The following is a 13,912-nucleotide window of genomic DNA, read 5'->3' on the forward strand; positions in this document are numbered from 1 at the left end:
GCCTTCTTAGATATAGAAAATTCCCCCAAAATGTTTGAAAGAACTATTTGTGAATGCCATCATCCCTGAGTCCTGCAGGTCATATATATGTACCTCATGCATAAGACTTGGATACACACACATGTCCATAAATACACACTTATGTGTATATCTATATAGTCTACTGGACTCTGAAAGATAACTAAGATAGACCAGTATAGCATGCCATATCTTGGACTGTATAGGGATCTAGTGGTTTTCAGTATTTTACTTAACATAGTGGCTACAAGCAGATCCCATTGGATCCAAGTAAGAGAAAACATTAGAAAAGAGGCCTAAAAGTCGGTGGAGCTGTTTCTACTCATTCCTTTTATAGACCATGCTCATAGACCATACCAGTTTGGCTCAAGTTCTCAGGGGGATGTAACTATGATTGAATGAGCAAAAGAAACAGTCTCCCAGGTTACTCTAAACTGGTACGGTTGATTTGGCAGAGAAGATCCTACGAGCATGGAGAACATGCTAATGAATCAGAAATGTAGGGGGTTTGTTTTCTGGGGTTCCCAGACATCTCTCAGGTATGGATTATTGAAGTCAAATAAGACGCTACCCTGGATCATTCAGACTCTACTGCAGAAGATCAAGATAGATCTACTGTGAGATGGCAGTCACTCTTCATGAAGAAAGGGGTTTTGAAGCAGAGGTCAGAGTAGCCTCATTCTAAAAGAGCAAGGGGCCAGAGCATGTATCCTACTCAATGTGCTGTAGTACAGAAAATCAGAGGTTCCCCATTTCTTCTCTGCTTCCCTAGAAAGTAATTCTCTTAGGCTGTATTCAGATTTTATACAAGCCAGATTTGGAGAGAAAAGTGTGGCCCATGTTTTATATTGATACTTTATAACTGAACTGATCTGTGCGTGTTGTGCTCTTCTTAGAGCTTTAGAAAATTGCCTGGTCTCTAATGGATTTACAATTTGAGGCAAAAATAGAATTATAGAATTTTAGAGCTGGATAAGAAATAAAGAAAAATATGAAGGGAACAAGTTTTTTATATTAAATTAAAAAAATAGATGAATGTTAAATCTTCTTTATTCTTCATAGGAATGATCACTCTTACGGTGAACCTCCAGATTTTGTTTTTGCCACCATATGAAGGTGCTAGAAAGGAATTGGTTTTAAATTTCAACACATTTTCATTTTTTCTGAAATCATTTGTCAGGTTAATTCTTGAAGAAAATTATTCATAGAGTCATTGTTCATGACTCCAGTGTTCCTACAACAGAGTTGCTACATTTAGTGGCCTTCAGAATGGCATTGATTTTTTACAATAACTAAAACTGAGCAGAAATACTAGGGAGACTGGTGAATATTCTAGCTATTGTGGGGTTATCTCAATGACAAACAAGAACATTCTAATTAAGACAAATATTATGAAAACCTTTAACAACAATTAACCAGATACAGTCTCCTGTGCCTTAAAGTTATTGCTAATCCATCAACAACCATTTATTAAACACTTACTATCTATCCAGCACTATTAAACGGGTATGTTGTCCTTTTGCTCAACTGTTATAAGGCACCAATACCAATAAGAATATATATCCAGGGAATGTTCAGGGAGAAAAATCCAATTCCCAGTGGTCCTAGCTGTTGTTCTGTGAATAAGCAAACTAGAATAAATTTGGGGAGATATCTCAGAAGTGGAGGATGAATTTTATGCATGCCATTCTATAGAGCTACTTTTAAGTTTTAAGGAAAAGATTATTTTTAATGGTAAATTTGCATGAAAAGCAGCAAGCCACTATTTACTTCTTAGAAATTCTGAGAAGTAAGCTACTTCTGACTTTCCATTTCATCATTAAATAGCATGCATAATGTATGGGCTTGCAGAGTTGTACAAACTGATGTTAACCTCTTTATTCCTGAATTCATTATTATCTGAATTTAATTGTGCTGCTTCTGTGGCAAGCACTCAGTATAATAGAACATAGGATTATTTTATGGATGGCATAAATTACTTGATTTTAAATTTTTTTCTTTCCAAATAATGATGCTTTAAAAATTGCTTATTAAAAAAACAACCTAGATCCTGTTTCATGCTATTGGGGGCTAATATCTGGTTCTTATCTCATATTAGAAATGAGTTAAGATTAATAAATTACATACATACTAGAAAATATTTGGGAATGAGGTACTATGGTAATTATTGTTCTGTCCTTAAGTACTTGATGAATAATAGAACACAGTTGTTCAAATTCAACTATGTACAGTAACTCTGCAGTTATTTTTATATAGAGACTTATCTATCATCTGAGTTGCTACAGGACTTCCTAGGCAGTTTAAATCAAAGCAAATTGATTCATATCTAAATAAAGAATGATTATATTTAAATATAACCTGAAATTTTTGTATTTAAAAGATAATGCTGTGATTTGATGGAAATTATAACTATTTTGTAACTTTTATTTCTTTAGCCTGATCCTTAGTAAATTAAAAATTGTCAAGCTTGATCCTTGGTAAATTAAAAATTATCTTTTCTTAAATGAAACTTTCTTGTTTAGTTCCTCATTGAAAAATTATTTGCTGTTTTTCTGATTTTAGACCTGTGGACATTTGGGCTTTAGGCTGCATGATCATTGAGATGGCCACTGGGAACCCTTATCTTCCTAGCAGCTCTGACTTGGATTTGCTCCATAAAATTGTGATAAAAGTAGGTAGGTATTATTGAAATATTTTGTTGCACCAAAGAAAGAAAATGAAACAAACCACATTAATTTGGTTTTCACTATATCTTAAAATGCAAATTGCTCAGCCCAGTTCTGCTCATAAAGAATAGCAACTGTTTTTATGCTACAACAGCAAGTCCTATTGTTCACAAAGATATCAGCAAATTGGTCCCCAGGCTTATGTGTGTGTATGTATATGTATATATATTTATGTATGAATGAATGTGTGTATGTATGTATGTGTATATATATATATATATCATGAGTATATATAAGGTACCACATTCTCTACTGTTGCAAATAACTATGCCAGGAAAGAAACTGCTATCCCATGTTACTAGTTGGTGCTATGAGAAATGGTACATTAGGACTCTTAATTTTAGAGGAAAGATATTACTTAAAAGAACTTCAATGTTAAAAATATTTTGCTCCCCAAAGACATTACTTTTTAGATTAGAAACTACACACACACATATACATACATATGCTTATATATATAAACATATATATATGCATGTCTCTATTAATGGAATATATACATTATTATTCATTTTTTCCCAAATTTTTGTCGTTTAATTTTACATAGTCAAATACAAATAGGGTGGGAACAGAAGTCATTAAATAATATCTTATTTGAAAGGCAGCTTGAAGTATAAAATTAAATGTTGTGTTTAAACAAAATTTCCATGTTGTATAGCTAAAATTAATGTGTTTCAAATTCTTAAAAGTTAAAGAGTTTCCTCTTTCAGTTTGTAGAAGTTCTGAAAATCATTTTAAAGGTTAAAAGTTCATACACTTTCATTTAAATTATTTTCATTCATGGTCCAAGTATTGCCTCTTATTCTGTAAAAGTGCATAAAATATTTATTATGCTGAAGAGTCTAGATACTGAATTTTAATGTGTAGATTTATCCTATATAGCATATGACAGCACTAGAAGATTTCAATTTTACAAAAAAATAAATATGCATATGATCATGTTCCTATTTTGGAAGTTTACTTTAAAAAAATCCAAAAGCATCCTCTAAACATTTTCTAGCTGTTAGTAAAAGTTTTCTTAGAATAAGGAGTATCTTCTTTTTATAATGATGCATTTTTGAAAACTATGTCATATTGTAGAATTGAAAGTAGACTAAAATTTCTTATGTAATAACTGGGAAATAGTGTTATTAAGGAAAAACTCAAATATCAAAGAAGTATCATTATAACCCTCATTATAACTAATAATAGCTGTTATCCTCTGTAATGATTGAATATAGTAAAATTTTCCTCCAAGTCACTGAATTTAATTCTAGAGGGAACCATAGAATTCCAATCCAACACTTTTTTTGTAGATGAGAAAAAGCAAGGCCTAGAGAGGTGAACTGATTTGCCCGAGACTATGTAAATCATTATGAGCATACGTGAGACTAGAAGTGAAGTTCCTAAAATTCTAGTCAAAAGCTCTTTACACTCCACCACATTATCCTCCCTTATAACAAGTTCTATAAGATGGGTACTTTTTGGGTACTAGCTATACTTTGATAATTCTGTGATCTTATTAATGTGAGTACTCCCTTCAGTGTTGCAGATCACCACTTACTCAGAATTTTTCATCCTATATGACTCTTGTGCATGTCCTGCCATTAATCCATCCCAGAGAATTCACCTGATGCACTGAGGACCTTCCTCTAGATCTCTTGACATTGAATGAATATCAGTGTAGCATTTGAATTTTCTACCTGTTATGCCTTGGTGTTAGTTACTACATGACCAACATACATTCTTTTCTGGTCTTATATCTCTTCAATCTCTTCATCTCTGGTCTTAAACATCTTTTATGCCACTTTTGGTGTATGATTCATTGGTGATGAGCTGCAGCATATTTGTACCCCCTAAACATCTCTCCATTGCCCTTCATGTGGCCTGCAACTTTTAATTCCTCAGAGACTGGGGATATTTAATTATTTACAGCCATATAACATCAGAAGAATATTGGTATTAGAAATCTAGGCTTTTGTTTCAGTGAGAAACTTGGGATCATTAAAAGCATTGTGGGATTTTCCAAAGGCAATCCAGCCTGCTAGCTTCCTGTTATTCAATTGTGGGTCCCCATTCCTTGTCCATCTGCAGTGTCTGTCTAAGATATGTACTGATGGACAATTCTATGGTCTATCCATCCAGTTGCCTATCATAGTCTGGTACAATAGACAGTCTTCATCTACGGGTTTTTTTGTATGTGAATAGTTAGACCAAATTCTTTTACATGACTATGAATTTCATTTAAGATGCTCTGCAGTATTCCAAGTCTTGATGAATGAAATCAGTATAAAAATCCTCCACAGACAGAAGCATTTGGAGGACATTACCATTTATAGGTGATTCCTCTCTGCCATTTGGACTCTACACTGAACATGTTCTGTAATACTGGCGACATGTTTGGTAACTATCTCCTGGTATTATGCCAAATGAAATCCAGGGAGTTGAAGAGAGTTCTCTCTTTTGTGGGATTTTAAAAGGATAATATGATATTAATATATGTGTGAGGAAGCCTTTGGAGGAAAAGCCTTCATGGTATCATTTTGCCTTTCCTCGTCAAATTATTACCCATATAATGCAATGGAGAAAATATCAAGAAAAATAAAAAGAACTCCTAATCCTATGTCTGTCTTCCCATTGTTATTAAATATTTATGAAAGTAGTATGTGAAAGCATCAAGGCCATCTTTGATTAAGTTATGGAAAAGAACAAGTTGGCTTTCACAGTGCAATGAAACATATACTGTCTTTACCTTCTCATAGTTGATTGAAAGGAGCAAAGAATGTGCTTTTTATTTGTTGACTCAAATAGCTAATGATAAGAGTAATTTGACATTTATTTATTTGATATTTATTATAGCTACCTTAGAATTTAGAAAGAATTCTGGGAGATGATTTAGATGATCCATGTCTCTTTGAAAAGATTTTTAGGGAAATTTTAATTGATGTCTTCTTTTTTCTCTTAATGAATTTTCTCTGTAGTGAGCAGAGACACTCAGAATCATTCCATTGATTATTCTTTTAACATGTAACATTGGCAACATCTACATCTATGAATTTGGGTTGTAAGGACTTGGAGAAAAGGAGTCTCTTTAACCTGATCTTTTTGTTCTTTTATGTTATGATCTATGAATCTCATGGTTTTCTTAACACCAACTAGGGCCTGTCTCTTTCTTCTGTCTCTTACTGCCTCCCTGAGTCACCACCCAGGTAGAGTCACTGCCCGAGTAGGGTCCTTGTGCAATTAATGATTAAAAGTAATCAGAGCAGTAGAGATACAAAGCATTGGGAAGTGATCTGTATATGCTATCATCTATGCTAATGTTCTCCAGTGTCTTAAGACATCTTTTTTTTCTTACCTTTCTCCGGCCAGAGAGTTATAATATCTTAAAGCTGGAAGAGACCTTAGCAGTTCAGACTCCTTATGTTATAAATGAGGAAACTGAGGCCCAGAAAGGTGAAGTGACTTACTCAGAGTTAAGTGTTAGCTACTTAGACTGAGAGTAGAACTAGAATGTAGTTATCTTAGCCCTCTGTCTGGTCTTCTTTCTACTACACTGTACTGCAGCCTCATTCCCTCATTACATCTATTCAGAGTTCGAAATTGTTGTCATATTTAAGCTTTTATGAATGTGGCTTCAGGCTAGCTTAATGAATAATAATGGACAGTTAAGATGTACACATAGAAATACTTCCAAGTTTTAATATTTAGATAAAATTTTTTGTGTAGTATTAGATCTTCTACCCCCTCTTTTCAGAGAAGGAAAGGACCCTGGTGGTTTTGCATTAAATCATGCTATAACCTGTGGTTAATTAGAAATCCCAAGATATTTATGCAATAAATTGTTATTTTTTGTCCAGCTCTAAAAATTAAATATACATAAGCCTTATTGACTTATGTCTATAATTCTAGTTATTCTTGCTTTATGTGCAAAAATAGTATTTTGATTGTCTAGTTATTTTTTGACTGTTGACTGCTTCCTCAACTCTAAGTTGTTTTTTTCTTGTTTCAGGCAATTTGACACCTCACTTGCAGAATGTTTTTTCCAGGAGTCCCATTTTTGCTGGGGTAGTTCTTCCTCAAGTTCAGCACCCAAAAAATGCAAGAAAAAAGTATCCAAAGCTAAGTGGATTACTGGCAGACATAGTCCACGTATGTTAGAGAGAGTTCCTATGTTATTCCAAATATTAGAAGAAATTCTGTAGGGCTCATTTCTCAGAACTGTTTGTAAATTTTAAGAGCATTTTAAAAATCTACTTTAATAGAAATTGAAGTATACTAATATATAATGTTATTGGAAAAATTAGTGTATCTTTACAAATGTGTATCTTATATATAAAAGAGAAATTAGAATGATCATTGATACAACCCTAGAATTTACTGGAAGGAATCAGAAATTATCTAATCCAATCCTCCCCTTTTAGGGGCAGAGCTGGAACTCTTATTAAGGTCCCTTGACACTCAGATCTGCTCACTACTTCTTCCCCTGCACCATAATGATTCACTGTGGTAATTAGGGTAAATCTACACAGCAAAAGATAAATAGGTCATCCAATCTACTACAGGAAGCAGGGGTTGGAGGGCTTCTGAGAACTTCCTGTGTCCAGAACCTCCTAAAAACTGGACACCCCATACTTCATGTTTCTAGCTGAAGGTGGCCTGTGTTATCTGTGTTTGACACTATAATGTCCTATGTGGTATGTGGTATGTGGAAATAGAGTGATGTCAAGTTTTTAATTGAAACGAATTTAAACAAAAACATTATATAGGCCTTTGGGAAAGTGGTTATTTTGAACGTCTGGTATTGTTGAATTTCTGTTGATCCCAAAGCACTAAAATATAAAGTATAATTTAGAATAGTTAGTAAACTTTGTAATAGAAGGTAGCTTTTCTAGAAATTATTTGATTGGCTGCTGAAAAATACTATTGTTTTTAAGGTCACAGATGCCACAATGTCTTTTTCTGTTTTCTTTAAAAAAAAAAAATCATTTGTTTATTTATTTACTTTTAGTTTTCAACATTTACTTTTATAAGATTTTTGAGTTCTAAATTTTCCCCCTCCACCCCCACCCCAAGATGGCATGTAGTCTGATCTAGGCGATACTTTCTGTTTTCTTAATTCACTGAATTGTGTTATTCAAATGATAATCCAATTTATCTGACTATGGAAGAGTCTGGGTTAGGCAGATATTTTACATTGTTCTTTATAAAACTTTACCAATGGATCTCCATCTTGCTGTAAAACCACCTACATAATTTTAGCTAGTGACAGTTTTAAGGATATAAGGATATTGACATCATATACTAGGTAATGGTTTCTTAACTCTATTTTATGACTCAATTCAAGCTTATGCCTTTTGAAGTGAAGAGCAAAATATTGTATAATCTGTAATTTTTTAGGGAACTTTGAAATGTAAATAATTTAGTAACATTTATTAAATTTTGGCCCTTTTGTGTTAATTTTATTTATTTGTTATTTTTTGTTTGTTACTTTTATAAAATTGTTTCATTTGTAATTATAACTGATCTTTTATTATTTAAAATTTTGTGACCTTGTTTATATGTTATCCAAAAACCTTGTTTCTTCTTTCTACTGTCCTTGTTTTGGGCTATTTCTTTGATCTGTGTTATTTCTCCTGAGGATAGAGTAAAGAGTAGGACTACTCTGCTAAAGGTTATGTGGAAGAGGCTGGAGCCTTACTAAAGTGGAATTGCATGGTATTATATTGGTTAAGAGTAAAAAGATTTGTTCTGGTTCTAGACTTGCCCAGCTATGTCACTAATCATTGAGACCAGAGATGGGAAGTGGTTTACTCAAGGTCCCCTAAGTAGTAAGGTACAGAGCTGAGATTTAACTTAGGTGTGTGTTTCAGTGGTACAGCAGATAGAGCACTGGGCTTGGAGTCTAGAAAAGGCAGTTTTCTCAGCAGTATGATAGAATTGTTAGTATATGCCTTATTTATGTAAAGAGTTATAGCAATCACATGAGAAGCAGCCCTGGATTTAGACATAGGTTTGGATCCTGACTCTACTATTTATTGCCAATATGTTTTGGGGCAAGTTCTCTCTCTCTGGGCTTCAGTTCTTTCATGTATGAAATGTAGGGTTGGACTAGATGGTCTCTAAATAGATGATTCCTTTCAAATCTAAATTCTTTTTAGTTCTGTGACAGTCTTTTACATTTGTAAGGTATTTTGTAGTTATCAACTAGCTTTCACATATATTGTCTCATACATTGGTTCACAATAGTTTTGTGAGATAAGAATTGCATTAGTATTTTAGGCCCATTTTATATATGAGGAAACAGTCTCACAGACTTTAAAGTGTCTTGTCTATAACAACACAGCTATTTAGTTGTGGAATTAGGACTTAAATTCAGGTTTTCTAACTTCTAATCAAGTATTCTTTCCACTATAGCTTAAGATTGGAAATTTGCTACATGTATATTTTTAATTTTGATCACTTTAGCCAAAACCAGTAATTCAGTCTCCAGAGTCTTTTTTTTAATCAGAGCTCTCCATATTTTTTTCTAAGTGATTATAACAGTGTCATCAGTGTTTTGTCTTACTGTATTACTTATATGCTTGATCTATATAAGTAATTTATCTTCACATCCTATAGCAGAACATTTTAACCTGTGATAATAGGCTTACTTAATGTAAATTAGGTAAATTGGTAGGGGTAGGAAGCGGGGTGGAGAAGAGCATTCAGACCCATAAACTGCTGGGTCCTAATTTTATCTTTTTAATGGCTCAGACCTAGGCAACCCCATTTTTTCTCAGTTGTAAAAAAAAAAGAGCTAATGTTTACTATGCTCTGTAAAGAAATTTGTAAAATAGTTTTAGCCTTATTTTATTATTTTCCAGGCTTGTTTACAAATTGATCCTGCAGAAAGGGTATCATCTACAGATCTTTTGAACCATGACTATTTTACTAGAGATGGGTTCATTGAAAGGTAAGCATTTAAACGCTTGAAATTTTTTTTTTAAATTAAAACTTTTCTGTTGTAAGAGTCAACAGACTTCTGTAGGGTCTTGTATATTGGAAATATCTATAATGTGCATAGCTATAGATGGTAATATGTGTTAGAAAAGAAAATGAATAAAGTGAGTCCATATGTATAAACTTTAGAGGTCATAAACTGGTGGTAGTCAGTTGGATCAAACAATAAGATTTTGTCTTTAGTCTCATTGGGAGTATGAATTTATTTTCCAATGCCAATTAATCAAGAACAATTATACTGCCAAAGTACATTGATGATTCCTTCCTCCATCTTTATATATCACTGATAGTCCCTATACTGTATAATATGGCACCTATATTATAGGATCATAGTTTTAAAGCTCAAAGGGATCTTAGAGGTCATCTATTCCAACCTTTTAACTTTAGAGATGAGGAAACTGAGACCAGGAATGGGAAATGCTTTATTCAAGATCACCTAAATAGTAAGGTACAGACAGAACTGAGATTTTAACTTAGGTGTATGTCTCAGTAGTACAATACATAGAATGCTGGGCTTGGAGTCCAGAAAATTTGAATTTAAATCCAGCCTCAAACGCTTACTAACTGTATGATTCTGGCACATTCCCTCTGTTTGCCTTAGTTTCCTCAGCTGTAAAATGGGAGTAATAACACCTACCTTCCATGATTGTCACGAGGGTCAAATGAGACAATGTTTGTTAAGTGCTTAACACAGTTCCTGGCACATAATAGGTGCTTTATATAGGCTTGTTTCTTGTCCCCTTAACTCTAAAATGAGGGGGTCAGTGGTCTCCAAATCTTAGATCCTATGATTAACTTCTTCTTTAAGTATTTTGTATGTTAATCCTATTTCCCCCTACTATATTTGTTTATTCATTCATAAATAAATATTTAGCAGTTGCACACTGTATGCTGAACACTGCTAGGTACTAGCTCCGGGAGGCTCAGAATTTAGATAAAGCATGCTATATGCCCTTAGGAAGCCTGTAGTCTAAGGAGGGTAGATGGGTGATGAGGGGAGGAGGAACAAGTATTTATTAAAGATCTACCTTATGCCATTCACTGTACTAAGTGTACATAATAACAAAGTGCTAAGTGCAAATAACAACAAATATTACCTGATTTGATCACCCAAGACCACATATAGCTAACTGTAGGATAAAATATCACAGCTAAGTGCTGTGAAGTCTGAAAGAAAAGATAATTACCTGCCAAATTCTAATTTTTAATAAATTATTTTCTTCAGTTAACTTTTACATCTCCTTTTCCATTTGTCCAATTGTTCCTTTTAAGGAGTTATTTTCTCCAGTTAGGTTTTGTACTTCCTTTTCTATTTGTTTAATTTTTCTTTTTCAGGAGCTATTCTCTTCAGTGAATTCTTTTTTCATATTTTTAAAATCCTTGGCCTCTTTTTCTTCTATCTCTCTAATTTGGGTTTTAAAATCATTTTTGAGCTCTTCCAAGAATGCTCTTTGGGCTTGAGACCAGTTCATATTCCCTTCTGAGGTTTCAGATGGGAGTACAGGCCCAATGCTGACCTCTTCTTTGGTGTTTTGGACTTTGTCCTCATAGTAAGATTCTATGGTCTTTTCCTTTCTGGTTTGCTTACTGCTCATAATAATTGCCTTTTTCCTGACTTTTAAAGTGGATCTCTGCTTCTGGGGTGCAGGGGGCCCTGTGCCACAGTTCTTGTGCTGGGAAGGCTTTGTGTGTTGTACCCTCTGGTTCTTTCAGCTAGAATGCTGCAGCTTACCTGGTGCTGAGCTGGCTGATATGCAAGGCAGAGGCCAAGTGAAATCTTTCTGAGTTTCCCCAGAGTTACCCTGGAGCTCACTGAGTGAGGTGTAGGGGAGGGGAGGTCTGGCCATAGCAGGTCTCTCCTGAGCTAGAAGACAGACAGGCTCAGCTACTGGTGAACCCCTGTCTGCACTAGTGTCTTCCTGATTCCCCTGGGCACTCCTGGGATCCTGGTGTTAGTGCTCATGGTCTTCACCCCCCCCCCCCACCCCCCCCCGGGCTCAGGATCTCCTCCTGGTTCACTGAGGTGGAGCTGTCTAGGACAGCTCCAATCCTGCACTGATTCCCTTCAGCCATAGCAAGAGGTCTCTCCTTAACGATTTTCCTAGCCTCTTAAACTAAGAGACTGTTTACCCCTTCAGCTAGTCCCACTATTCCAGGATTTTTCCTGGGGAAATATTCTCTGAGTTTTTCAAGGTCAACAAGGAGAGGGTACGAGCACTTACAGATCACTCTGCCAATCTTGGCTCCTGGAAGTTCAAGTAGGTGTCTTGCAAACATTTCATCTATGTGCTAATGATCTCAGGAGAGGCTGCTGCTATCACCTAGGGTCCTGCACTTCTCTCTCATTCAGTTCCGCTGGACTCCTGTCCTGGGCTGATATGTTTGAGAATCCTCACTGCTGCTTCTGATTCAGTCCATCCCGCTGCTCCGCTATGGTGTGGTCTGCACTAGTGCAGCCTATGTGCTCTGCGCTTCCCCAGCCCTTCCTATCAACCTTCTGGGCTGTCCTGGGCTGGAAATCTGCCACATTCTGTCTCCTAGTGGATTCTGCCACTCTAAAATTTGTTCAGATTCTCTTTTTAGAGGTATCTGAAGGAATTTGTGGTAGAGCTCAGGTGAGTAAGTGCTCTCACTCCGCCATCTTGGTTTTGCCCCAACAAAAAAGACTGGAGCTCATGAAAGAGGAGTGTTTGGAGTTGAAATTCAACAAAAAGGTAAAACAGAGGCATGTTTCTCTGAACAAAATAAGATTTTATTAACAGATGCACTACCTATCAATAGAAAGGGTCTAAAGACTGCCTTGATTATCCAAAAATCAAAGAATTGATGATACAACTCATATTTATAAGCATAGAAAAAAGAATAGAGCAGAGTGGGTGAGAGAATCATACCATTGGTATGGGTTGGCACCTTTATGGGAGTGAGGGATCATGATTGGTTATATTAAAGAAAGCAGACATACATGCACGTGGGATTGGGGTCAGCCTTCTCTGTCTTGAAGGGAATGCTTTGTGAATTTATGAGGCCCAGTTTCATCCCTAGGTTACTGATAGTGAACTAGAAGTAGCAGACTCATGGATGCCTGGGAATGAGATAAGACCACCTAGAATTGGTGAGGATGAAGTTAAGGTGGAATAAGGTCAGATTTTCTGCCCTTACGGAGAGCACACAGATGTCATGGAGTTTCTCAGGAGTTGGAGTTAGAAGAGAGAACAAGCTTCCTTGTCACAAAGTGATTTGCCAATGTTGCTAGGATAATAACTCCTTTAGAGTGAGAGTGTTTTGTGAGAGTGTTGAACCTCTTAAACTTAGTTCAGAATTTTTCTTTAACGGTGACTGTGGGAAAGTTTAAATGTTTGGATCTAATTCGAGAGAGAGAGAGACTAAATTTGAACTCCTGAGCTTCCACACTCAAGAGATAGGGATTCAGTTGTTATCTATAATACAGAATATAGTTACGGAATAGGATCTTTTACAGAATATAAAAACGGGTTAATGTCTAATTTCCACAGGAGTTAGCATTTGGGTTGAGCTTTAAAAAATGAGTAATGATTCAGCAGGTGAAAATAGGAAAGAGAGAGAGAGAGAGAGAGAGAGAGAGAGAGAGAGAGAGAGAGAGAGAGAGAGAGACAGAAGCTACCATAGGAATAAAGGCCAGAGCAAGCAAAAGCAAGGCTAGAAAAGCAGAAAACATGTTTATGGGACAGAGAGTAGTCCCTTTTGAGTCTGAAGGGATTTTGACAGGGCTGAAAATGTAAGGTGAGTTAGATTGTGAAGAACAGACAAGGAAGTTTTCTATTTACTGAATTTATCCTGATATTAACTAATCAGAGACAATTCTACTCTATTACCTATTGATGATTTGACTACTTGCCGTTATTTTGTTTTTTAAGTTGTTTTCTTTTTTATTATGAATGTAATCAAATACAAATATTTTAATATATGGAAATGAATACAAAGGATTATATAAATATTATAATATACTTTTTTAAAATAAATTTTTAAACTTCAAACTTAAAGAATGAGAAAAGAAAAATATATTGCTATGTACACAAAAGACCATAAGAGAGGATTCAATATAAAACAATAAATTTCCATTTCAAGGAAACCTATATAATAAATACTACACATTGTTTTCAAAGCTGCTCAACTTTTCTTTGCTTCCTTGTTGGTTTTCTTTTATTTGC

General features: G+C 35.0%; 1 protein-coding gene across 12 annotated transcripts in view; it reads left to right on the forward strand.

The window, feature by feature from the left end:
* The window catches only part of CDKL3 (cyclin dependent kinase like 3), a 72,959-nt gene that overhangs the window by 23,817 nt on the left and 35,230 nt on the right, over positions 1-13,912 (forward strand). For all 12 annotated transcript variants that reach the window (XM_072629935.1, XM_072629934.1, XM_072629938.1 and 9 more), the window contains exons 5-7: positions 2,581-2,693; positions 6,736-6,875; positions 9,590-9,678. In XM_072629935.1, the coding sequence (XP_072486036.1) occupies positions 2,581-2,693; positions 6,736-6,875; positions 9,590-9,678 (342 nt within the window). The remainder of the gene's footprint in view (positions 1-2,580; positions 2,694-6,735; positions 6,876-9,589; positions 9,679-13,912) is intronic.

The sequence above is a fragment of the Notamacropus eugenii genome, chromosome 1 (assembly GCF_028372415.1).
Source record: "Notamacropus eugenii isolate mMacEug1 chromosome 1, mMacEug1.pri_v2, whole genome shotgun sequence".
Taxonomy (NCBI): domain Eukaryota; kingdom Metazoa; phylum Chordata; class Mammalia; order Diprotodontia; family Macropodidae; genus Notamacropus; species Notamacropus eugenii.